Raw genomic sequence first — 26,074 nt, 5'->3', positions numbered from 1 at the left:
TAAACCTATCTGACCACGTTGAAGTAAAATAGTAAGTCTGAGGTAATATGGGGGTGGGGGGAGTGTATTGGCTTGAAAGAGTGAGCAGACATCAGCATGAGCCTCATTGTGACCTGTGGCAGCTCTTATCCAAAGACAGGTTGTATTTAGTAAGAACTACATGCTTGTATGACTGGGTGTGTTCATCTTGGCCAAACTGGTCCTTGTTAGTTGTTCTTACAAGCCTGTGGAATCAATAGGAGAATAGAGTCTTGGGTTCAGCAATCCTTGATTTTTACTACTGGCATATGCTTAGCAGGATGTCATGAATACAGGAAACTTTTCAGGAAGCTGTTTCAGCATGCAGCAGTACAACTAATTCATCTGTCTGCAAAAAACTCCACTGACATGCTTTTTCCTCGTCTGGGGGATATTCTGCTGATTGGTAATTTTTTCACAAGTACCCAACAAACGAAATCTGCAGTTGGCAAAAACAACAGTTTATTCAGCTGGTATGGATTTGGTTTTTCCTCTCTTATTTCTCTCTTCTGTGTTACACTTCAAGAAGGATATTAATAGTGGCATTGAGGCCAGGCCAAAACATACAGTTTTTCAGTCCTACTTGGGTAACTTTGATCACTGATATAAGACTGAAGTAATATATGTTAGGCATGGGACTGGTTTGCTAGGAGCATGTAAATGTGTGGTTTATTATCAAAGACCTTTGTCATCCCAGACTGCTACGTTCAAAGACATATTTCTTTCTTTTATGGCTGTTCGTATTTTCTATCTCTTCAGTCTGTTTCCACGTTAGCAAAATGAGAAAGATCCAAAAGTCTCATGATCTAAATCTTTTATTTGTACTGGAGTGAAAAGGTATTGAATTGCTTAAATGACAAACAGTACTTGATAGATTTAACATCTCTTTCTAATGCCCTTTATGCAATGTTTCTTAATGTAAAAAATAGTATAACAACAGGAAAGAACATCTGGGACTTTGGTTTACCTTCTTTACTTGTTAAAGAAGGTGAAAGGTTTAATTATCACAGGTGAACTGAGATTATGTCCTGCAGCTAGAGAAAATGTAAAGAGAATTTAAAGAAACGTTTAAAAAAAGTCTTACAGAATATTATTGATTCCTATAGAAAATAATTTAATATTTTAAATACTGTTTAAATAATTTATCTGTATTTAAAACTAACCTTTTAAAATTGTATGTTTGGAACTTTTTTGGCATTAACACTTAAATAATTTTTTTTTAAATATTAAAAAGTTTTTAAAATATTCAATACAATTCAATATAAAAACAGAAAAAGTAATATACATTGTTCACAGACAGTATTGTACATGACAGCTGAGCTCTAGTGTGAGCTTTTGAATTTGTCAGACAAGTCATAGCTTAGTTTTGGTGAACTGCTTGCTTGTCCTCTCTCCAGACTCAAGATCATAACAGATCCTTACCACCAATATGTAGTCTTTAATATTATATACATATACTTTATACAGTATTTAATTTCCATCTCTATGCCCAGAATTGTAAATAAATATTTTTTACCAGCATTTTGATCAAAATATTGTTTAGTGCATCCACAAATATATTTCAAACGCACACAGTTTGACAAGAAACGTACCAATTTTGTGTAGCTCAGTTACAGGAAAATTAAACTCGACGGTGCAAAATAATCTAAGTGAGAAGTTGTCACTTTTGTATTTAAATTTTGTAATAATCTTATTACCAAATTTTTACAGATTGTGTTAACTGTAGGAAAAATGAAGATTCGCTTGTCCCCTTGGTGCATTTGCATTAATCCCGCCAACAATAAAGGCAGTAGTGTTGGCATGATGCTGGTGTCTTACAGTTACTTTGTCTAACACCTGGTATTCGCTGATTGTATTATAAACTCTGGGTTACAGACTTGGACAAGACTTCAGTAAAAACCAAATACCAGTCTCCAGTTTTTAAGCATAGTCATGTCTGCCACTGATAACAAACTGTCAAATTGTAAATTGCTTTCCACTTCTTTTGTAAAGAACTCCTGTATTTAGCAAGATGACTTCTACAGAGACTGTGAATGGATGCTGGTGGAGAAGAAGGGTACTCTCATGCTCCCTATATAACGTGCATCATATAATATGATTGCAGTAGTTGTGTCCCATCGTTCAAGGTAGTCCCCAAAGGTTTTCATTTCTTCATGAAAAAATCTTCTCCAGGAAGGCCCCAAAACTTTACAAACACTAAATGGAACGCTCTACATAGCTACTTAGGGATACTTGCAGAAGGAAAAAGTACCAATGCAAATCAATATTTGCATCAGGAAGCCTAGTCTAGAAACATTACTCAGAAGAGCAGCACATGCCACAGAATATGTGTAGTTATTCACAAATGAACAAAACTCACATTTCATATTTTGGACTCATAATTTCCTATTCATATGCATTCTACAAACTAGAAACTATTTGCAGCAATTACTGCGTGGCTAATGGTTAATAATTGTTCCTGAAAATAGAAATTCTTCACAGATAACTGACAGTGTTTTAAGACGAGCTTTCAAGGAGCATTTAAATTCTTTGCTCATGTCTTTGCAGTGTGACATTCTGAATGAACCTTCGGGAAGACAGAATTCACAAACTGTGAGAAATATCCTCCCTTTCTTTCACTCCTCCTGCCCTTTTCTCTGGCATGGAGGTGCTTGAGCAAGGTGTTCACTCAGGTGATAGACTCTACCTGTGGTGTCTTTGGCCTTAGTTTACATGAAATTTCATTCTCCTGCCTTCAAGGGAGTAGACTCTGAAAAGGAAATTGTTACCTAGGGAGAATAAACATTTCAGTCACTTTATTTTAATCTAGTTTAAGAGATGAACTAAGGCCTTGTGTTTATTTCACAGTAAAAACGTGATATAAGAACAGGCCTCCATTTGTATCTCTGAAGACCTTGGCCAAAAAGTGCAGATGCTACAGGATAAAACAAGTAATCAATGCAGAAGTAATCCTGCCCCACATCTTTTGCCACTTTTATCACTGCTCAGGAGTAATGGTGTGCCAGCAAAAGACTAATTCTCAGCTATTTTGCACACTTGGAAGATTTGGGTCCTGGTGTTCTCAGCTTAGACCTTTTCATTAAAACATCGAAGTCAGATGAAAACTAAGCATCTTTTGATGGGAGAATTTCAGAACCAGAAATAACATAACTGGTTTTGTCTCTGCTAATATCTCTCTAGATTTAAGAGAATTTGTGTTTATGGCTGAACTTTTCCTTGGACATATATGCAGTGTGTATGCATAAATATATCTTTATACAGTTCATAGTTGATATCAGACCCCAGAAAGCTTTATTATTCAGTAATGCTCTTTGGCTGATAAACTGAGCAGAAAAGGTACAGTTTTCTTGCAAAGACATATTATGGTGACTCAAAAGAACAATGTCTATAAAAGGCTAAGCATACAACAGAGAAAACATTTAAATTTTAAATTAAAACCTTGATCTCAGAATTTAAGGGCTTCTTTTTGCTTGAGATTCCTTATTTGTGTTTAAGCCTGTACAAGACACTGAGATACTTTTTCCACACTGGAGTCTGGAGAACAGTGAAGTGAAAAGTTGGGGCGGTAATTTTGGGGTTTTTTTTTCCAAGTGAAGATAAAGGCATCATAAATCCTTCATTTTCTTTTTGATAGTTAACAATGTCATCAGTTGAAAGACTAACATTCTGGGGAGAAGAAAGCAGCAGTAAATACTGCAAAAAATTACTGTAAAGCCTGTTTTAAGAATTCAAGATAAACTAGGTCAAATCCAGAAAGATACAGAAGGATGTTATGTGGTGGAAACCTTAACTTTCAGGTTTTTGGTGTCTCAGACAAATTTATAACCTGTAAAGTCACATATGCTCTAAAATGCATGGAGTTATGGTTCTGACTGGTTATGAGTGAGCTGGAGAGATACATACCATGATTCAGTGTGAAGCAGTAACTGAAAAGCAAACTCCTCCTCCCTTTTCTGTCTGATGTTTGAGCTTTCATCTACTTGGATTAAACCCTCTTCTAAACGTAAGTGTTTAAGATCATTCAAATAGTTAAGATAGATGACTTTTGTCTTTTACAACAAAGCCTGGAAGAAGTGACATTGCTGGTATTGCCTACCTGTTATTTTGTAATAGCCAGGTCAAAAATGTCTAAGAGACAGGGGTGCAAAATTGTCATTCTGAAGGGACTCATAGCCACTTCACATCTCCTGTGGAGAGTGCTCAGAGAGCTGCACACAGGCACCCCAGCGAGAAATCCTCAGCTTCCCTTCTGAAATGGAGCCATTATCCCAAAAGGAACTTGGGACCAGAGAGGGGGGCAAAAGAGAGTAGTCAATGAGAAGAATACTTATTAAAAACAAGCGATCAAACAAAAACACACTCATATTTGCTACATATCATACTTAAGAGAAAAACATTGCAGTTAGGGGTTAAGCAAAATCTTTAGACACAGCCTCTACAAAGTTTGGTGCTGACATTAAAATACCAATTGTACAAATGATTGTGAAGACTGAGAAAGCCATCAAGCAGAGACGATCCACTACAGAGGCTGCGAACTTCCATTCATTGCAAATGGCTTCCTCTTCATCCTGGTCTCTGAATCGATTTGCAATGTACCTGACCTCTTCCAAGATCTTAGCCAAATCTGGGTCACCTTCAGAGGGGTGGCCACTGTGCAGCAGGTTTTCTTCATCTGTTGGTGAGCAGGTCATCCTCCCACAGATCACCCCTGAATCAGTAGTAGGTGTGCAGTGAACCCCTTCCAGCCCCCTAAACCCAATGTATAGCATATTGCCATTACTGGATTGCTGTCCACTCACAGTGTTCATCTCCACACTTGACAGGCTACATCGACGCTGTTTGTGTTGACAGGCAGGACGCACTTTATCTTCCCCTGGTCTTTTCATCCTCAGAAACCAAGCACACCAGTTGAGGAGGATGATTCTTGTCTGAAAGAAATTTTTTGGAAATAAGCATCTTTTCACATAGCCACTGTCTTTGGTTGCTCTTAGTATTTTCACAACCTGGGTGACTGTCACGTCTATGGTCTCTGCTTATTCTGCATAGGAGTTCTAGAAAATGATGCCAACATTTTCCAGCTGATTAATTTGCCAGTCAGTGAGGCTGCTTTCTTATTCCAGTAGTGCTTTTGATTGCTTAAGGCTGACTGTTGCTCTTGGGAGGCCTCCTCCTCTGATGGAAGTCTCCATAGTCCTGATTTTTCCCTACGCTTGAACAGCAGTGTGACAGCCCTTCTCACCTTTACTAGAAACATGAATTTAAAAAAAAACCAAAACCACTTACCAGAGTTACTTCTTAACAGTCTTAAAAGCACTGCTTTAGAGTGTACTCAATACATTACAATTCTTTCACTCATATTTGTGCTCTAATATTAAAATCACATGACGTTACTGTTTGGAGGGGGCTACTAAAACAGATGCTAGACTGGGGTGGACTGGACCACCAAACCTTACAATGTTTTGACTCTGTTCTCACACTGCTTTCATGAAAATTGATTGCAGAATTTAGAAAAGAGATCTGGATATAGCATGGAGAAAAGATAGGAAAATTACTTTGATTTAAAAAAACCCCAAACTTGCCAATTTAATTAGTGTATCATTTTATTGTTTTCTGCCTTGCCTTAATCCAGCCTTACAGAAAGTACAGGCAAGCCAGAGACTGTTCCAGTTCAGATGCAAGCTCCTGTAATTAATTTCAATCAGATTTCAAGAGCTTATTCCAATGTTTCTTTTCCACAGCACTAATGAAATATTGTCTTATATAAAAATATGCAAATCTTACACTATAATTAACATTATATTTGGACCATTTATTCTGACTATGGATTGCCACTCAGAGTCGATATTATAATCAGGCAAACATCCAGCTAGAGAAAAATCTTGCCAGGTTACTCTATTTACACTACCAAGCTTCACCTAGAAGGATGATATTCCATTAAGGAGGAAGGGCCTGATCCAAAATCCCCCAGTATCCAAATAATGTTCAATAGACTTCGGCGTCTTGACACTACAGCTCACTTCTCAACCTCAAGTACTCTCTTTTCTGAGGATATTTGTCCTATTTAGATCAGCAAATACATGTCTAAAGATATACACTTTTATTCATTCAATTTTATTTTAAAGTTGCTACACTAGAAAGGGCCAGGGAGCATCTCATTATCTCTTGTCTTCAGGGCACTGCTGTATGTACGTTCTTTTTGGCTAGCAGGGACAATAATAACTTATTGTCCTACAGAAAGAAGAGAAAGGTCTTTCCATCTTTAGCCTGATGCTGCCATGAGCTGGGGGAAGTCAGGAAGAGTGGACAGTTAGCTGATGATACTCATCAATATTTAATAATCCAATATCAGAGTAATGTTCCCTGTAAAAACAAGAAGTCTTAGAAGTACATTATAAAGAAACTCCTCATGTGCTTAGAAAAAGACTTGAATTTTTCTTTGCCCTTTATAGATGTTCTTGAGCAGAGATGTAAAGATGAGGATTTTCAGAGCACGTTTCACTCCCCCTTCAACAGCCATCTTTAACAAGTGCTTTTTAGGCTACTGATGTTTCTGTATGCACAGCAGCTAATGCAGCAGCTGCACAGTTGCTCCTTGAGGCTAGTGTTTTTCACGCAGTTATAATCTCTACCAGCACCTTACTTTCTTTCTACCTGTTTCACTTTTGACATCTTCAGCTTATTTAAAAGTCACCTTTGTTTATATTTAGGTTTTTAGCAAAATTCTGATCTGGCTGTTGTGAAGGAGATTCTGAATATAGAAGCAAGTTGAGGTATATTCATTTTCTCCTTCACTCACATACACTCTTTAAGAAGTCAACCATGCTAAATGCACCTGGACCACATTTCTGGTGAAACTGCTGTTCAAAACATAATGTTTAGAAAATATTTCTATGTTTTTAGCAGTAAGAAGTAAACATGGGTCACCAGCTACTCCATGACATCCCTGATCTGGACATTTATGCAACTGATAATGAATGAAAAGTCAAAGCTTACCCATTTAGGCATTTTCCCCCCATCAGGATCATGGTGATGGTATTGTAGAACAATAACGGTGACAACAACAGAAAGACCGACAATAATCATAGTGCTGGCAAAATACTGAGCTGCAAAACAAACAGATAATTACAGCAATATACTTGGGCTGATACTGCTTTGTAGCTATTAAAAGGGGTGTTTATATACATGCATCTTTTTCCAGTGGAGTGATATATGTGCTACTTTGGGTACTTGTGAAAGATTTTTCATAAGCAGAAAGACCAGCTGTTATTTTGAGAGGATAGGCAGCCTTTAGTAATTGTCTTTGTGGAACTGAGCACCTGCCTTTTAAAGCAACTCAGAAAAAATATTGTCCTCTAATTTTCTTTCACTGGTTTTACAGAGATTGGCTATTACTTCTTTTGAAAAGCTTCTCTTTCTGTTTGAGTAATTGCAATGGGAAGATTTAGCTCTGTATTCCCGATGTCTGGCCAATTGTGTTGAAACTACAACAACTTATTTCATACAAAATTACACTTTCTCCAAAAACATACAGGTCCTCTATTCCGTTCAGAGCAGAGAGCATGGAAATTGTATAGGGGCTCACACCCACCAGAGCCTCTCATCAACTGTCAAGATTTTTCTACTTCAGGTGCAGGTGGTCATTCGCCTCACTGTTGGCCTTCATGCAAAGTCGCTGTACGTCATTTGACAAGAAATAGAAGTGAATAAAAGCTGAACTTACCGATCAGGGGCACGGAATCAGATGTTGCTGGCATAATTTCAGCCACAAGTAACATGAAGACAGTGAGAGACAACAAAACTGTTATACCTAAAAGAGAAGCATGAAGTACAAAATTATATCAGTAATTTGTAATTACAAGGCAGTAAGAAACAGAAACTGAAGAAACGTTCTTTGCAAAATGCATTTATACCGTTAGCCTCACATCAGCACATTTGTGGTGTTCCTATACCTTTTTGTACTACCTCAAGTTCAAGGTAGCGGAGCTGCCAAACTAGTACCAGTGCTGGCATGGGCATATGTATTTTTAGATTTTGGTAACTGTTTAGCTTATATCACCATTTGCTAATTAGCTGAGGTAAATCAGAGTCGCTCTTGATTCTTGTATGCTTTAGAAACATAGTGTGATTTTGAGTATTTGAGCATATGGCACTTGATTGACATGGAAGGTACAAGTGGAGTAATGCGTAATATTCCCGAAAAACAAATTTACTGTAACTTTTTTTTAATCTTTTAGCGGCTATGTTCACTTACTACAAGCCAGTGCATTTGCAGTTTTGTATGAGGAAAAAGTTTTGTTATATTTTTAACCTCTATTTTAAAGATCGAGTACTTAAAGTCATCAGACTTTACAGACATCACAAACCAATACTTTATTTAAAATTTGCTGTAAAAAATTAGAATAGTAGCAGTTAAAATCGACCTTACTGAGAAGGCACCTTAGGCTTTTAATACAACTCACTATTAAAGCAACTGCTAAGAAGAATTCCATGTTAAATGTGTTCAAATGCATATTTGTAAACTTAAGCTTTACTTAGTGAACGTGAGATTTTTCCTCAGTAAATAAACATGAAAAATGAAACCCTGCTTCTTAAGGAAGGTAGTCAGGAATTGTCATGCTTCTGCTTGGTTGGCTGGAATTTCTCCATTACACAACTTCAGTGTACTATAAGCTAAGAGCAAGGGTTAAACATCACACAGCTTCAGCATCTAATAGTTAAAATAGTTTATAAGCCAGAACAGGGCACAGAAGATATTCCTCCTTGCCTACTAAGACTTTTAACAAACTTCAAAGCACAACTTCTTTTGGTTTGGTCATACTTAATATAGTCTATTAAGGATTTACCTAGTGAGATTTTTTCTCCCGAGTCTGCTGGAAGCAGAAAAACTAACAAAGCAAGTGCAGATATCAGAACACAAGGAATAAGAAGATTGAGTCCGTAGTAGAGAGTCCTACGTCTCATAGTTACTGTGAATGTTACATCTGGGTAGGGTTCTTTACAACACTCATAAAAACTCTCAGTTCTCTTCCCAGGAACTCCTGTGAAGGAGGGAAGAGGAAAAAAAACCAGAAATTAATGTGAATAAACTGTGTATTATGTAATGATTATTTTTTTAAAGGATAAATGTGGGTTTCTGAGTTGTACTATAGGGTAAAACTACTTCTTTAAAGTTAATTCCCAATTAAGTTCTTTTTGTCAGATAATAAAGGAAAATCAGACAAAAGATACCGAATTCAAGCAGTCATTTTGTCATCTAATTTTTAATGTTGATTTTCATCATTTCACCAGTGGAGACAAGGCTGCAAGTTCACAGTGTAAATAAGAAATCAAGAGCTCACCTACTAAATCCCACTCTCCATTTGAAATATAGCCAGATATATCTGCTTCTTGCATTTGTAAGTCCAGGGACCAGCCTCCGTAAGTCCAAGATCCAAACTTCAGGTTACATTTCTGAACATCAAATGGAAACCAGCGCACATCTATGTAGCATGAGCTTTTAAATATTCCTAGATCAGATTTTAAACAAGAACACTTAATTTAAATGCTTATTCCACAAAAGTTCATGTACCTTTTGTAACTAGACTTTGTTCTACATTGCGCCTTCCATTTTGTACTTGTAAAGCATATTTAGTATCCGTTGTGTCTTGATACGTAAATAGCAAAAGCCATAGAAAAGGGAAAATCTGCACCGTTAATGTGTTGATGTTACAAACCACTTTTGAACAATCTTTCTATTTTGGCACATAGTGGGAGAATATTTAGAGAAGAGCTCAGATTTCTAGAGACTTCGTTTCAGAAAGAAATTAAGCAGAATATGCTATCTCTTTCTCCTATTTACTTTAGTGAATAAAATAAGAAATCCTGAAATACTATTTGCTGTCTTCTTAGATTTACAAGATCTTGATTTATTCAGGAAAGCTAGCTTCTTGTTTTTCACTTGTTGAGTCAGGCCCTGCCATTTAGCAGCTTCAAGAATTGAATTGAAAAACGCCCACCAAATAGAACATCTTAAATCAGATCCTCTGGGGATCTTGGAGAGAAAAACTAATTTGTCTGGAAAGCACTTGGCTCTATTGCTGCAGTTTCTAAAATTCAGATTCTAGGAAAAGTTAATTCAAAGAATTATGCTAATTGAGTTTGGGAACAGAAACAATACCACTGCTATACATCCAGAGAGTCCGTGATATAGTTCTGGTATCAAATAATGTTAGACTACTTCCCTTTCAGACTAAATATTTTTGTAATAAAGCATACAGTGAATCCTTTCAAATAGAAGATACATCCAGGATGTTACTAAGCATCATATTGTAAATTAATGTGCTAATATAAGAAACAGTTAAATTAATGAAATACATTATTATTACAAGGCATTACCATGGCTTTAGTAAACAATATATTTTTATATTAAAGGGTTTTTTTTAATCTTCTTTTAGATGTACACACTTCTGAAATAGTGCATTGTAACAGAAGAATTTATGTAATTACATTTTAAGTTGTATCTTGTATGGTGATTTTCATACTAAAGTGTTAACCACATAATTCATCATGCATCTAGGCTTAAAATCTGTCAGATGATGCTAGCTAGATAAATAAAACACCAGAGAACTGATGTCAAGTTTGAAACCACACCATACATAAGTAGTCTGAGTTATCAAAATTTATGACATGAAAACAGCCTACCTGGTGGCAGATATTGGCAGTGTCCTGAAGAATTGACTAAAACATTAGTGTGAAATGTAGCATCAAATCTTTCATCAGCACTAGAATAGGGAAGAAGCAAAATGGGTTATGTGCTCTTTGACTGGCTGAGAAATATCTGAGATGAATCTGTTCTTCATAAAAGGATTCTTTCTCCCCCAAAGCTTGGCAGCTTCTCTCTTGTCATCAGCTTTCTGTGGCTTCAGAGTAACTGGCCTGATACTGTTGGATTTATTCCTGACTTAACTACTGCAACTGTAGGTAAGACACTTCACTTTTGCTACTCACCTATCCCACTAAATTCATTATAGTGCCTTGGCTCTATTGATTTCCATTGGGAAAGTAAGTACTTTTGAAAAACTGCTGAAGTAACTGTATAGGGAAATCTGTTCTCTTGCTGCCTACATGAACAGCACCTAATGAATACTGAGGAGATGGATACTCCAGTGTCTCATCCTACACCTTTGTATAGCTAACTTTATTAATACCTGTCATATAAAAGGCCGTTTAATGCAGCTCCAGCTTTCATATATCTACTTCAGAACCCACAAACTGGCTTAATCAAAAAAAAAAAAGCAAAAACACAACAAACCCTACTGAAGATGTCAGTGTGATGGTGCTGGCCAGGACTGACCTGTTGTATCATTCCTACACATCTTTAGAAAATAATCAGAATGTCACTGGAGATTGCTTGAAATTATGAATTGACAGTTACTGCCAAAGAATCTCTCAACTACATCTGACACTTTATGACCCAGGAATTTACTAGGCATTAAAATTTTCAGAACTTGCAGATGGGAAACATCCTATTTTCAGATATTTGGATGACGAAATAAAGACTGTTTCCCATGAAAAGTTTAGTAAGTTTGTTGTCTTAAGTCACTCTTTGAAATATGTTTAGATTCTTTAGCGTTGCAATGGATATATACTCATAGAGTATTGTGCTCTATTTCACAGTTCTTATTTACTACTGCAGGTTTTTGTGGTAGAGTATTACAGATTCTCATCTATACATCCTTTTAAAGTTGGGACCTAGGTATTGGAGAAATTGTCATAGTTATTGAAATTGGAGCCTAGATTAAACTGCACAGAATATACTGGGAAGGTCCTCGCAGTGAATGATCTATGCATCTCAAAATTATTTCAGGAATTGCTGTGTTGAGTTCACGTCTGATGGCTGTTGGCCCTGATTATAGACAGAGGCTTCTTTCTTGGGCTTTCCTTTGTGCTGAAGGACAAGGAAAATGAGACGTAGGCTTCTGTACGTTGTTGTATTGTTCGTAATTTCTAGTCAGCTTGTGGGGATGGGTTGAAATGCAAGGCAAATACAGTGCCAGCTGTTCTGGGGCAGAGAAGGCTGCATGAGCTTCAGGATCTGGCACTCTTATGCTTTCATCACTCTAAAAACTTGTGTTGTCTCTAGGTTAATTTGAACATAAGTATCAGTTGTCTCTTTGCCTATTAGTGGTTTAATATCTCATACTTTTCTGATCACCTTCTAAAACATCATGAGAAAAAAATATAGTAAGAATCTGAGCTAGGGAGAAAGTGAAATATTCTTAATTCTAGCAGAAAATAAAGTATAATAAATGATAAATCTTTCCAGCAGGAAAACCTTTATTAAAATATTATTTTTGTAAAAGATTACTTCAATATTCGATTCATTCTGATGTAAATTTAGTATCTCAGAAGCTAAAATAATCATGATTTTAGTCATTGTTACTTTGCATTTTATTTTCCCCTCATGTATTCAAAGAAATTACATTTTCAAAATATCTGGACTGGTTTGTGAAACACTCAGACAAGAAGAAACTAAATCCAAATAATTACTTGCCCGTCTGGAGTTACACTTATTTCTTGTGGTGAGCAGAAGGCTCATGGTCTTGAAGATCTTCGCAACTGTTTAATTTGAACTCTGAAGGCAAGTAGAAAAGTCTAAATATTGTGTATGTGGCATTAACTGTTTCTAGCATTTTAGGGGGAAAGGAAATGAAATTCTAAGGCAGTTGAACTAATGTAGGCCGCTCCTTCAGCTTCACAGCTCATGACTGGATTCACTGAGATCGTGTTGCAGCTTCTCTTCCAGTCTGAGCACTAATTATTCTCACTCCTGATCTTGGCTATTTGTTTTCATGACATTTGCAAGAAACCGCTACTGCTAAGATCTCTACTGATTGCACTGCTAAATTTGCCAGAAATGGATGAATAGGATATTTGGGGAAGGGGCAGGAAGAAAGATCACAGACAAACACGTATATTGACACAGGTGTGCACATACACACATAGTGTTAAACCTTGTTTCCTTCGAAAATCAGACTGAAAATCCTGCAACAGGTTTCTGTATTAGACATAGTGAAGTAATTGCTTTGCCTTGGAACACAAACAAGTGGTCAAAATGTAAAATTATCCATGCCACATAAACTATTTGTAAAGTGGAAATTAATGACTAAAAATAAAATTCTTAGCCTCTGAGGCAAGGTTCTGTTCTCTTCCCTTTGAGTGCAGGGCAGTGAAGCACTACAGGGTTGCTCCTAAGACCTTTCTTCTCTTTCTGGTAATTGGTAAAAATAAAATGTTTGAAGGGACACAAGTGATGAAGGAACCTAGGTTTCATTGCCATATGACTTTGCCTTTCATAAGACACATTCTTAAAATATTACTAAAAATTCTTAAAAGAATATCAAGAGGCATTCAGGCTCAAATATGAAATTATTTTTTTCTGAAAAAGGATCAAATGTGTGTTTCTACACTATGCTTTTGTTTTTGGAAATGAAGTGCTTCAGTTGGGAATGCATCAAGTAACTAAGCCTTTGCTTTAGGCTCTAGCCACTTGAAAGCACATACCCACTGCAGAACATTGAGATAACAAAGCTGTACCTAGTAGATATAATCCCACTAGGATCTATATGGAGAATCTCAGGTTTACAAAACTGTAAAAGTGACCATGACTTATTTTTGTTATTCCATGAAATACTGAATGTGGTCATTTGGAAAATATCACCAGAAATTATCACTTTTAATAAGTCTAGCAGAATTAACAAAGTGGAAGAGAACCACACACAACACTAGAAATTGTACATAGGCCAAGATTTCCTTCCCTCAGAAAAACTACACACGAGTTGGCTCTGCTCTCTTCAAAATCGACTGGCTGACAAATTTCATACAGCTGCTACAAGTTTCCCTGTACCAGTCTGCAGCAAGATGCATAAGGACTCAAGACATAATGGAACATGCATTCATTAAAATGAAAAGTGAATTTATAGTTCATTAGTTTCTTTGTAACTGCAGATATATGTCCATAGAGAAGTGTGGAAAAATTGAAAGCATCTGTCTCAAAATGCCATGTCACTATGAGAGAACATTGTCATATTCCCAATGCAATTTATACAGGAATAAGAATTTGCTTGAAATAGCTTTTCTCTCTGAATAAGATTTTGGATTAAATATGTGTTAGAAATAGAAACACAGTAGAATAATTGGTTCATGACCATGCCATAGTTGACAATCCCAAGATTCAGGAGCCTGTATTAACAGAAAACTAGTCTTTTAATTTTTTTAGGTAATTGTTTTAGGTAATTGTACCTCCCTCATTCTATAACATACTTCAGCTACAGCTAGCATGTATGTAATAATGATACTAATTTCCAAAATAATTACCCTTTCATTTTGGATTTACATACTTAAATTTTGAAACATAAATCCTCAGACACACTGAAAGCCTCTCTCAGGTATGTGACATATGTGAGGAAGAATATTGTCATAATTAATTCTTTTGGAAACCTCTAAACTGCTGCTGTAGAGTACCAATTTTATGGCATACACAGTGTGTTATGCAGCAGGAGAATAGAAATGAATGCGTGATTTGTTGGATTCTCCCAAGAATGGTGTCATTTATGGAATCAAGGCAGCTAGAAAAAAATGCTCAAGAGAACAAATTTGTATTGAAAAATACATGAAGCAAGATTAATGTTGCAAAAATACCTGTCCAGGTCTCATGCTGCTCCATTTTGTGTATAGAGCATCTGAAAGGTTTTTTAGGCCAGTGTATGGACAGCTGAAGAGCTAATTGCCATGCTTAAACCAGAAACAAGAAGTAGTCTTGACAGGCAGTTTCTGTATGGTGAACTCTAGCAGAGATGACCTCAAATCATTTAGTATTAATTGCACCTTTGAAAGAAGCACTAAAACATGCTTTAAACAAAGCAGTAATGTACACCCTAGAGAGAAGTACTCAAGTGGCTGATAAATGCTGTCACTGGCTGCTGTTATCACATTATTGCCATTCAGTAACACCTGTGACAGTGACATTGATCATAAAAGTGATCATCAGATGGCAAAAAGGAACATAACTGCAGCTGACATATTAAGTTCAGCCATTCTTTAGGTGTTGTGGCAAGAAAATGCAGCTCCTGAATTGGAGAGAGGGAATCAGACTGATAAACACAGCAGGGTTGTCTTCTTAGGAGACATACGGCACAGAAATGGAGGAAAAAAGCCATCAGGAAGACAAAAGTTTCATGTCATCTGCACAGACAAAAAATTTGCAATGTACCCTGTCTACCACAAAAGAGGCAGTGCAACATGTACAAGGCAGATGGTAAGGACTTTTCAGTACCTAGGGAACAGCACAAAGGCCCACAACGACTGCAGAAAAAGGCAAGTTGTTAAAGTGCAGGCAAGCTCTCTATGTCATATCTTTTTTAACTACAATGGGAACTACGATACAGTAGTGCAGCCAAAGAACCTCTCAATGTCAGCCAAAGGTTCTGCAGTGGATTGATGGCAATCTGTCTGTCTCTGAAATAAGCCCAACTCAGAACAAATAGTTTGAAAGGGAGAACACCAAATACTCTAGCTGTTTTTTATACCAGGAACAAAGAAGGACTCCAAAACTGGACATGGGAAAATGCAGACATAGTTACTGGCAAATGCCTATCCTGCCTCTAGTGAAACCCAAACTAAAACTAGATAAACAGTCAAAAGTCATATTTTAATTCATCAGTAAACTTTAAGAGAAAATTATCACTATCTGTACTATTAAACATGGTCAGAAAAGCTTAGTTTTCTAATAACCTCACAAAAACCAACTAGAACTGATGGTAGCGAAGATGCTGTTTATGAAGTATTTACAAATATTACCTTCTATCGTGTAAAGAGGAGACTGGTAATTTTCCAGAATTCTAAAAACCTGAAATGTTTTGGAAAATATTTCAAAACCTGGGCATTTTGATGGGATGATTCTCATGTGCCTTCCCTTACCTTTGCAGATGGACAGGGTGCTAGATAATCTCATCTAAGCTGCCTTTCCCACAAAAGATTAGACCAGTTGATCTTCTGAGATCCCTTTCTACCTGGGCTATTCTGAGATTTTGTAAGTCTATGATCTTTGCTCCTTCCCCACTTAAAAAAAAACCAAATGTGTTTACCTGTTATAGAGAAGAATATCTGGCTTCCAAATCAGTCCATCAGGAAAACGGACATTCTTCACTCCTGGGTATTCAGACACATTCCACTGTAGATAATGATCTGTCCAGTACTAAGACATACACACAACAAGTAAATAAGGTCATCTCATCCACTGCTTTACTGTAGTTCTCTAGGGACTGGATAGCCTGAAACAACAGGTGCTCTCTTGTTAAAGAGATACCGTCTAGCTTCCAGCAGTGAAATGCTTGGAAAGGGTGAATTAGAGCTAAAAGGAAAGCATGAAAATCCTATTTTCAATTCACACTGCAGTGCACATAACACCTTATAAATGAAGATTTGGGGTGCTTGTGTTCATGCTCTCTCAGGTGCCAATTTGGGACAGAACAAATTTTCTTTTACATTTTATACATTGACTTCAGTCATGTTTATTTTCACAGACAACTCTGTTTCTGTTGTTGGAAAGTCTCAGGTGGTAGTAACTTGATTATAGATATGACATAGAGCAGCCAACAGTCACTGCTGACAGGGAAAAGAAATGAAATGGCAGAAGGGTTAATACTAGCCTAGGAGGCCTTAGCAGCTCCTGTGGCTTGAAGTCAGGCAACCTTTGAGGCAGGTGCATAGCAGCACTGCACAGTCCCAACAGGCTTCCTCCCTGGCTGCCACTTACTGCACTGGAGACATCTGCCCTGGGGGCTAGCCCTGCTTCTTCCAACCATCCTTGGCTGCCAGTATGGGCAGGGAGCCTCTCACAGTCAAACCAACAGGGGTTTGATTGGTGTTTAGCATTGCTAAGCCCCAGATGCTGTCACTGAAGCATATGGTTGTGCACAGACATAAACAAAAGCACTGCCCTAAACTGAATATCATCGCAGGCCTAGCAAGCTGGTCTCCTGAGAAACACTAGCACAAGCTACTGTATCTTCCTGAAACTGAGATTGCACTTCACCCCTTGCTAAGCAGATGACTTGTCAGGTTACAAGGATGATTACTGTTGTGTTCAAAAAGTAGAATTCAGAAATAAAGTTCATTTTGTTTCACAAAATGTAGTTTTTCTTTTAATGTTGATGCTTCATTATATTGTGCCTCTCTGTCACCATATTATGTTATTGACATTAACTTCACATAGCTGTCAGCATCCCTTAACCTTACGTTTAAAAATGTAAACTTTGTAGTGCATGAGTAAATGTACCATACTTAGCACTTCAGCAGCCTAGTGGCCCTCCTCAAAATCTTTGACAGACTTTAAGAAGAAAATTCTGATGGTGGTATGAAGGTAGTTGATCATTGTCATAGGGTATTCACATCAAGGCGTTCTCTATAATTCCTTGCATTACTGTCACAGGCAATTTGCAGTTTGATACACAAAACAAGTCTCATGCTGCAAGTATTCAAATTCATTCTCACACCTCTAGAATGGTATTTGTAAATGATGGTTTTAATGCAACACATCTAATAGCATTCATCAGACATAGTTTCTAAAGCTTTTACCATACAGTTTCTTGGCCTGTGCTTCCTTATTTATCATTTTTTACAAAGAATTTTGTAGCACCTTGTCACCTGCAAAATGATCAGAGTTGTGCATTGCTATTTGCTCATGCTTTACAGAGAATAGTCTTTTGCTGAAATCTTAAATCAGAATATCCGATTGGACAGTTTTTTTCTTTTCACTGCCTACTCCATTCACAGCTCTCTAAACTACATGTATTGCTCACCCTTATCTGTACACAGTTTCTATAAAATGATCAACTGCTGTTCATTTTTTTTTCAGAAATTTTACATCCATTTTTACAGTAAATTGTTTTACATGAACTTCCTGAAAGATAAATGTCACTGTTATTTTTTTCCACTTTATCTTTTTGTGGAATGTAGAAATACTGAGATCTTTGTGATACCTCTATTTTTAACAAAGTCCAGCAATTTAAACAAATAAGATATGTGGGTTTGAGGCATTTAAACCTGTGGGATCTTTTATCTTGGCTTTAGGTGACTCATTTTCAGCAGCTGATAGAACAGGTCCCTTTCTGAGTAGTGGTTTCTGGGCTGGGCTGGCAGGATACAGGCAGTTGCTGCCATTGGCTTGGTTGCATGTGGCAGGCTCTCCATTTCCATCTGAACCGATCAATACATCCAATAATTTCTTATTGTAACTTCTTTTAGTAGTTATCATGGCCAATACACTTAGCACAGAGTGACACAGAACGATGTGACAACAGTCCAAAGGATGATAGAAAACTTAACAATAAAGCCTGTATTAGAGGTAATTTAAGCAGGCTACTCTGTTTAGCTACGTGTACGAAGTGCTTACCCATGCAGGTCTCTCATTTTGCTTCAACTTTAGAGCTACAAGCTACACTGCATCTGAAGCACATTTGATATGCTTTAAAACAGCAAACAGCTCAGGGTACTTGGTTTAGTATTAATCTGTGTCACTAGGCAAAGCCCCTGCTGTTAGGTCAAGTTTAAGCTTTTGATACTGAACACTATTGCCATGGAGACAGGGGTCAGGATCATAGAGTGTGCATGTTATAAATACTAGATTTATATTCCTGTTTCTCCCAGGTTATTTTTTGTATTTAAGTATTTCAGTGATGATTACAGAAAATTTATATAAGATGCATTGCTGCTTATACATACATACATACACATCAAGAAAAGGAGTGGAGAGGGAAATTCAGGGAAAAACTTATTTCAGTCCATTTAGTGTAATTAAATGGCATATGTTTTGAATTTTTCTAGTATGACAGTCATAAAGAGTTAATACACATCTCTTCTCTTTTTTACTGTATACATAGGCCATGCATGGTAGCTACATTTTTTGTAGTAATCAAGTGATCTGCCCTGTGCAGTCTTAACATGCTTCACATACAGTATGTGCTAAGGTGAATAAACGAAAAGAAATACAGAATATTTAAAAGAACCGGGAATTTCCTTAGGGGAAAAAAAAAATCAAAACCATATCAAAAAAGGATAAAGATGCTGTGGGATAAAAGAGAAGGAAAATAAGTGATATCTTCCTGAGTATGAATTGTCATCTGTTTTCCTGGTAAGAAATCATAGCAACTGTTGTCACCATAGCTCAAAGCCAAAAACATATAATATTTGGCAGTTTTAAGCTTACTATACAACAAGCCTGTAATACAACATGAGCTGAGTGCTTCTTCCATGTCAGCTTTTCTTTGTGAATAAATGGAATAGCCATGCTAGGTCATCAAAATAGTCTTTCCTAAGTGTTTCCTCAGGCCTACCACAGGGAAAGAGAGGTGCTTTATAAAAACATTAGAATAAGAGAAAAAAATCTTACATTTTAACTGAACAAACTGGTTAAAGAATCTGAAAGGTGTAAAGTTCCCATGGAAGCAGTATGATTATCCTCTGTAAACATTTAACCCAAACAGTTCTGTTTCTGTAATACATATAGGAATTCAACTAATGGCAAATTCTCATCTCGGCTGCTACACATATTGGGAGAAAGCTCCTCTTATCACTCTATCTTTGTAAAGCAGGAAGTTATGGTACAACTGTTTTGTGCATGTATTAATTGCCCACAGCATGGTAAGAAGCATCTTGTCAATTCTAAGTCTTAATTTAAACTAATGCAACAGAATAAAGAGTTAAATCAGAGTAATCTGTGTAGGCTCCTTTGCTTGGGAGCCACTCTAGCTAATTAATCTTTCAGAGAAAAAAATTCAAAATACTTTCAGAAAGTTCTTGAATATTCCATTCTCTGATCCATTTATTTAACAGTGAGTGAAACTCACTCCTGCCCAGAAATACCAGCCATGAGTTAACGGGGGCAAAGTTCTCTGCTATGGTATCTAGTTGTGGCAATTTGTATGGTTAAGTAATAAGAGAGGATGTGAAATTCTGTGACAACTATAGCAACTAAACATTGCAATAAAAGGCAAAGTAAAGCTGCTGTTTGAAAAAATAAACACCCCATTTTGGCAAAACAAACTGGGAAACCAGGAAAAAGTGTCCTACTCCTAGCTGAACATTAAGAAACTGATGTTCCGATACCCTTTTTAGTCGTGTAATGGAGAGATAGAATTTAGAGAAGTAACATACAAAGCCTCTCATGTTCACAGTTAACTTCTGATGACAACCTAAGTTTAAATAACATTTTGAACAATATGGGAACAGTATGGCCATTTTAATAAAAATGTTCTTGCAGTTTCTTAAGGAGATGGAAAGCAAAACAAGCAGGGTTGCAAAGAAATTCAGTTAGGACAGTGGCAGCACCTCTCAGGAGATAATGATGCCCTTTGGAAGAATTTTTCCACTGAATCAGAAGGACCACCTGACAATTTTCACAATGCTGATCAGGACAATTATGACAGATGAAATTCATTTCTTGAACATATAATTCTCTTTCACAATCAAATGACTTACCACAATATAATAAATTTGTTGAAATGAGTGATGAGGTACTTGCACCTACAGTTACTATACCTTGGACTTTTTGGGACACCATTATCTTATGATGATAAAGAGTTCAGCATGACAAAATCAACTGCAATGAATTAGTAACTTACTTAGATATAGGGACTCAAATTTCTCAAAGTTGTCAGAAATACCTAAAACATCAATATCTAAATCTCAGCCTTCCAGTTTTTCCATTCATCTTTCCATCCACTATATAGCAAGATATAGAATAGAACATAAGATTTAAATTTTCCTAAAATTCAAATGCCTCACAAAGACCAAAGGGGAAAAAAACCCCATGCTTTGTTTCAAAACTTACCATTTGTAGCCAGATGTTTGTTGTTAATACTTGATTTTTTTCATCCTGGCAAAGAAGAAAAAATAAACTACAGCTTAGTGCCATACAGATAAAACAACATCAGCAAATATATTTCACTATTATGAAATAGCCAGCCGTGCTAACATACCTTTCAAAGCAAAGGGAATCGTATTGCAACAGAATTTTTCACAGGTACTTTTTAACATATATTACCACAGTCAATCAAATTGTTTCTGGAGGGTATCCTTCTGCCAGACTCTTCCCTGAAGCTCCTTAACAAAGTACCTCAAAAGGCAAAGCAGATTACAGTAGTGGTTGCCTATTTCACCTTTGTTAAGAGCAACCCTCTCAGTAATTAACCTTATACACCAGACATACACCGATAATACAAAAAATATTGAACAAAAAAAGTATGACTAGGCTCAGATACTGTATGTGGAGGCCAAATTGAGTAACTTCTTAACAGGCAAGTAGCACCACTAATGCCAGTGGGGAACTATACAAAAAGTAGTGTGTCAATTTCACCAGAAAGCTCTTGTCATTATTCTGCTGGAACAGTTCCAAATTTGAAGGCTTTCTCCCTTGCCTCCTGTGACTGTTTGATGTAAGCTCAAGTGACACAATAGGTATTTTAATGCTGCAATTAAAAAGTTTAGTTCTTCACTTAGACACAGGAAAATTTTGGTGACTACTTCTGTACAGTTGCTTCTCCCTGAATTGTGTAAAGTTAACGGAATATACTGTATATCCTGACAGTACTACATATTCTCTAAAAAGAATGCACAATCCTTGTCCCAGCACCAGTCAAAGCTTCAGTTACAGTCTAAGGAAGTGTCATAGAAAGTTTCAGTCACGTGTACGGCAGCAACTATCAAAGTTGCTCATATGTCTAGACCTCTGAACTTCAGTCTATCACTTTGGAACTTAAATGGTGTTCCTAAATGCCCCCAGGTTTAATCGTATTCTGTACCCCAAAAAAGGTTCCTTTTTTTTTTTATAATAGTCTTTACTAAAGGTCAATATTCTTTATTCTTTTGCTGTTGTGTGGACTGAACAAAAGTCTTGAGAGACCTTTAGTTGAAGACATTTTAGAGCAGCACAATAGTAAAAAGTTATACAACATGCAAAATCAAGTAGAGTGGCAAGGGATAATGGCATTTTTAAAGCAAGTGAAGCCTTTTGAGGAGCAACCTCAATAAATGTATACCAGTGTTATTAGGTTTTGTATAATCACAACTAAATGTACAACACCCAGACAAACAGACGGGTTTAGGTAAAGATTGGTTTTGTGCATGAAAATAGTCTGCTCTCAAATGCACATTCCTACCTTAAGATGACATATGAAAAAAAATGTAAGAGGCACAGACCACAGCCAGTGGTCCAGCACTTTTCCTTTCTATTTTCTCCCTTATCACCTCCATGAACCTTACTTCTTCAAAACTAACTCAAGTGAACTATCCCATTTAAATAGCATCCCAGGGAACCAGGTCTCCTTACCCTTTGGTTTCAGGAATAAATTATTAAGCTGTGCTGAATTAGCATGCTAAAGGCATTGCTGAAGTTGTCAGCCAGGCAAAGTAGTAACTAATTTGCAACAGTAGCTGTTATTCTCTAGTCATACAAACATAATTTGATGCCTCTCATAACAACCTGTTTATAGTGTTAGAGACAACAAAATTAGTTTACATAATTCATGAATGAAGAAACAATCCTTAAGAGATCATTAATACCACCATGAACTAAAGTCTACAGACAAAGGTTGCAAATTAAGGACATGTAAAACCTATGTTTCTATTCATAGTAGCCGTTTTTAGGTCAGATATGGATGCCACAAATGACAACTGATCACTACAAGTTCGATAGTATTTTCTCTAAGCTCTCTGTGCTGTCCCAGATGAATGTGACTAGTTGCTACAACACAATGTGCCAGGAAAGCTGAGGGCACCACGTTTCTCTGCAGGGCAGACTGTAGTTGTGTCGTTTTGCACAGGCATAACTGGCTACTCAAAGTTGCAGAGCAATTCAGAATGCATTATGTTGTGGGAAGCTTGTTTCAGGACCATTAGCTAAATGGCACATACTCTTGCATGGTTAAATCGTGAGTTAAACTCACATTTTATTCCCAGTGTGATCTCTTTCCACACATGAATAGCCCCAGCCTTAGACTAGTGATGTTTCAAAAATTCCCTTTTCAGTAGAAAAGACTGTTCTAAAGCTGGAGTGCTGATGATGCTTAAGCTAATGATATACCATAGGGATTTATTTTGAAGCCCTGAGCCCACTGGCTTGTCAGGTGAAATATTTTACAAGTACCAGAAAGGAGCTTTACTACCACAGAGCACACATCATGGAATCGACTTGGAGAACCATCATGGAGCACTCAAACTAGCAGAGCAGAGGGGGACAGTAGACTTTTTAATCTAGCTGGTGCCATTTTAATCTAGGTGCCATTTTTTGTCACTGTGCAATATTTTGTAAACACTTACTTACAGAAAAGGTGTTGAATGCAAAAGCAAGACAGCTACTATTACAAACCCCTTCTACTGCAAAGAAGCAAAGAAAAAAGACTTCACAGTATATCCTGACCCGCTGAGAAAATGAGTCAGAGAATGAGACCAGAAACCAGATAGTTTGGGTTGGTGTGGTTTTTTTCCCATACCAGCTACATTAGGTTAGTTGCTGTTCACGCAGAACTGGACAGCTAATGAAGAGTCAGGTTTCATTCATGCAGTGGAAGGTGGGTGTAAGGCTACATCAGTCTGCTTGATTCATAACTAGTCACGATCTGTGAGGGCAGATGGGAAATTGCTACTGGACTGCTTATCACATTGCTTTATGGCAGTATGGTTAATGAAGGGAAAGTAGCTGACATCAGGAAAACGTGAATGGTCCTCAATTCATTTTTGAAGGTAGAGGTAATAATTTCAGGTTTTTGAAGGGAATTGCACTGTCACCATTCTTCCAGCCATTCTCTCAGAGTGATCACCTTTGGAAACACAATATCAGATTCTCATATGATCCTCCCTTACCCTGTGTTCAACAGAATATGTAAAAGAAGAGTTGGAAATTTGACAGTGTACTGTGAAGCGCATTAGCCTGGACATTACGGACTTTGTAAGGAACATTATCTGATGACTTTCAAAGGGATGTCAGCACATCTAGCATCCATACTAGAAAAAACAGCAAAAAGCAAGGGGGAAAAGAAGTAAAATAAGCCTGTGTGCCTGGCATGCAGTGACATGCAGCACTGAGCAAGAAACACAGACTTCCCAGAAGACTTGCATAAAGTAATGTCCTGACTGAAATCTATTAGCTGTAATTCTTGCACAACAAATCCAGATTCTTTATTATCACATGGTTGAATATCACCTAAATTACAGGGAAAAGTAATCTGTCTTTGAACTGGGCTTCAATTATTATGAACCTTAATAAAAGAGATTGTATTTTTAAGACATCCCTTGTTATAGCAATAATGCTAAGTTTCTGATTGCTACTTTGCAGCAAGACTGATGTTAATAACTGTAGTCTGAAGCTAAAAATGGGCTGACAGACAGTGAGAGACATGTAAGGCACTCCCTATATAGATTTTCACTTTTGTTTACTTGACTGTCATCCTACTGAGACCAGCAGGTTAATCAGTTCATTAGCTCTTATCTCATTGTCTCAGCATTTGCTCATTAAACATTCTCAACATCTTCTGATCCACAATGTCAAATTACTAGCAATTAATGACATTTTTTTCCCCACATCATTTAAAACCCTGCTGTGTTTAATTTTTGCTTCACATAGCTTATAGGTTTTTTTCCTCTTCCTTTTAAGGGTCATGCACTGACTTCAGTGAACTCATGTAAGTGAAAAAGCCCGAGTTCTTATAGGATTAGTACTGAGAGAATGGGCTGTAATGTGAGTTAAGTATTCATAAAATGGCCAGTTGGTGAAAGCTCCATACTTTAGGCAGCCATAGTGACAAGACTAATTTGAGCTCCTCAAAATTTATAGAGTCAACATGAGGGATGGGACTGTTGCAATTATCCTCTCATCATATGCCAAGACTGATGATAGAATTTTGTATTAAAGGCAACTCAAGCCAAAACTGAATTTTACTTTCAGGGGTGAGGGTAAAAATCAGTTACTTAAAAAACCAGTCTAATGAACACTGAAACGAAAACTGCAGCTGCTTGCCAAGAACTATTCCACAGGTGGAGGCTGTAGCTGCAGCAAATCGTGACCTTAAAGAATGTAGCAGAGGGTAGAGTCAGGCTGCACATTCATTACCCCTGAGACCTAAGGTGTCACCTACGTTGCACCTGCCAAAAGGCAAGATTAATTAATTTCAAATTTTGATGGAATTAAGAAATGTTTGCAGTTTTTATACAGAAACAAAAAGCTACATGGGGAGCTCACAATGTTAAATAGGGTTTTAGGCAACATAAAGATGAAGAAAAAGGCAGTGTACAGGATTTGTGAGCTGAAAGAGATTTGAATAAGAGATTTGAACTCCTGATGTCTCTTTCCCACCTGCCTCCTCTTTTATCACAAAAAGAAGTTAGTGCAATTACCCTCCATTTTTTCAGTAGTCATCTAACAGCGCATATTTCCAATTATAATTGAAATTGAAAATGTTGTATAAACAGGCATTACCAATGCATAAATAATAATATTTCACGATCCCGAATGTAAGGCTCAGCACCAGGATCAGGCCACAGAATGTTTCTGACTTCTTGAAAATAGATATAAAGAGTGCAAAATGATTCAATAAAAAGTCAGAAGTGGAAAAGACAAATTTTCACTGTTTCACTGCATTTTTATTGAGACCACTGCAAACTTAAAGACACATCTGTAATTGGGTGTTCTGACTTTTGCCACCAGAGCTATGACATCTCTAACTTAATCTTGTGACGGTACAGCTGTGAAGCAACACTCCATCAAAATTACTGTTGCAAACTGTTTAAACAGAGTTTAATAGAATATGTCTTACTACATAGCCTAGTCAGCATGGTGTGCCAAATCTTCATGACTTGGCCTTTGGCCTGTGCTTGCCTTAGGCCAGCTCCCTTTACATCAGCTGCTAATTTGCCTCTATTCTGTTGTTGCTAAAAACCTCTGGAAGGCTGCTCTTCATTATTTTATACTCAGCCATTCTATGCTGCTAGTGACCTTAGTGAAAGCTGAAGACATTTAGGGCAT

The 26,074-nt window shown here is 37.0% G+C and overlaps 1 protein-coding gene across 1 annotated transcript in view; it reads right to left on the bottom strand.

Annotated features, from left to right (window-relative positions):
• Nucleotides 1-1,746: 1,746 nt before the first annotated feature.
• Nucleotides 1,747-26,074, bottom strand: part of LOC104559034 (neuronal acetylcholine receptor subunit alpha-7) — a 42,146-nt gene continuing 17,818 nt past the window's right edge. Inside the window, exons 3-10 of the mRNA XM_061999591.1 lie at nucleotides 20,888-20,932; nucleotides 16,143-16,252; nucleotides 10,699-10,778; nucleotides 9,357-9,524; nucleotides 8,862-9,056; nucleotides 7,739-7,825; nucleotides 7,012-7,121; nucleotides 1,747-4,946 (exon numbers count right to left, since the gene is read on the bottom strand). Of these exons, the coding sequence (XP_061855575.1) occupies nucleotides 4,428-4,946; nucleotides 7,012-7,121; nucleotides 7,739-7,825; nucleotides 8,862-9,056; nucleotides 9,357-9,524; nucleotides 10,699-10,778; nucleotides 16,143-16,252; nucleotides 20,888-20,932 (1,314 nt within the window). The 3' untranslated portion in view covers nucleotides 1,747-4,427. The remainder of the gene's footprint in view (nucleotides 4,947-7,011; nucleotides 7,122-7,738; nucleotides 7,826-8,861; nucleotides 9,057-9,356; nucleotides 9,525-10,698; nucleotides 10,779-16,142; nucleotides 16,253-20,887; nucleotides 20,933-26,074) is intronic.

The sequence above is a fragment of the Colius striatus genome, chromosome 7 (assembly GCF_028858725.1).
Source record: "Colius striatus isolate bColStr4 chromosome 7, bColStr4.1.hap1, whole genome shotgun sequence".
In the NCBI taxonomy this organism is placed as follows: domain Eukaryota; kingdom Metazoa; phylum Chordata; class Aves; order Coliiformes; family Coliidae; genus Colius; species Colius striatus.
This window is presented reverse-complemented; position numbering and strand designations above follow the sequence as displayed.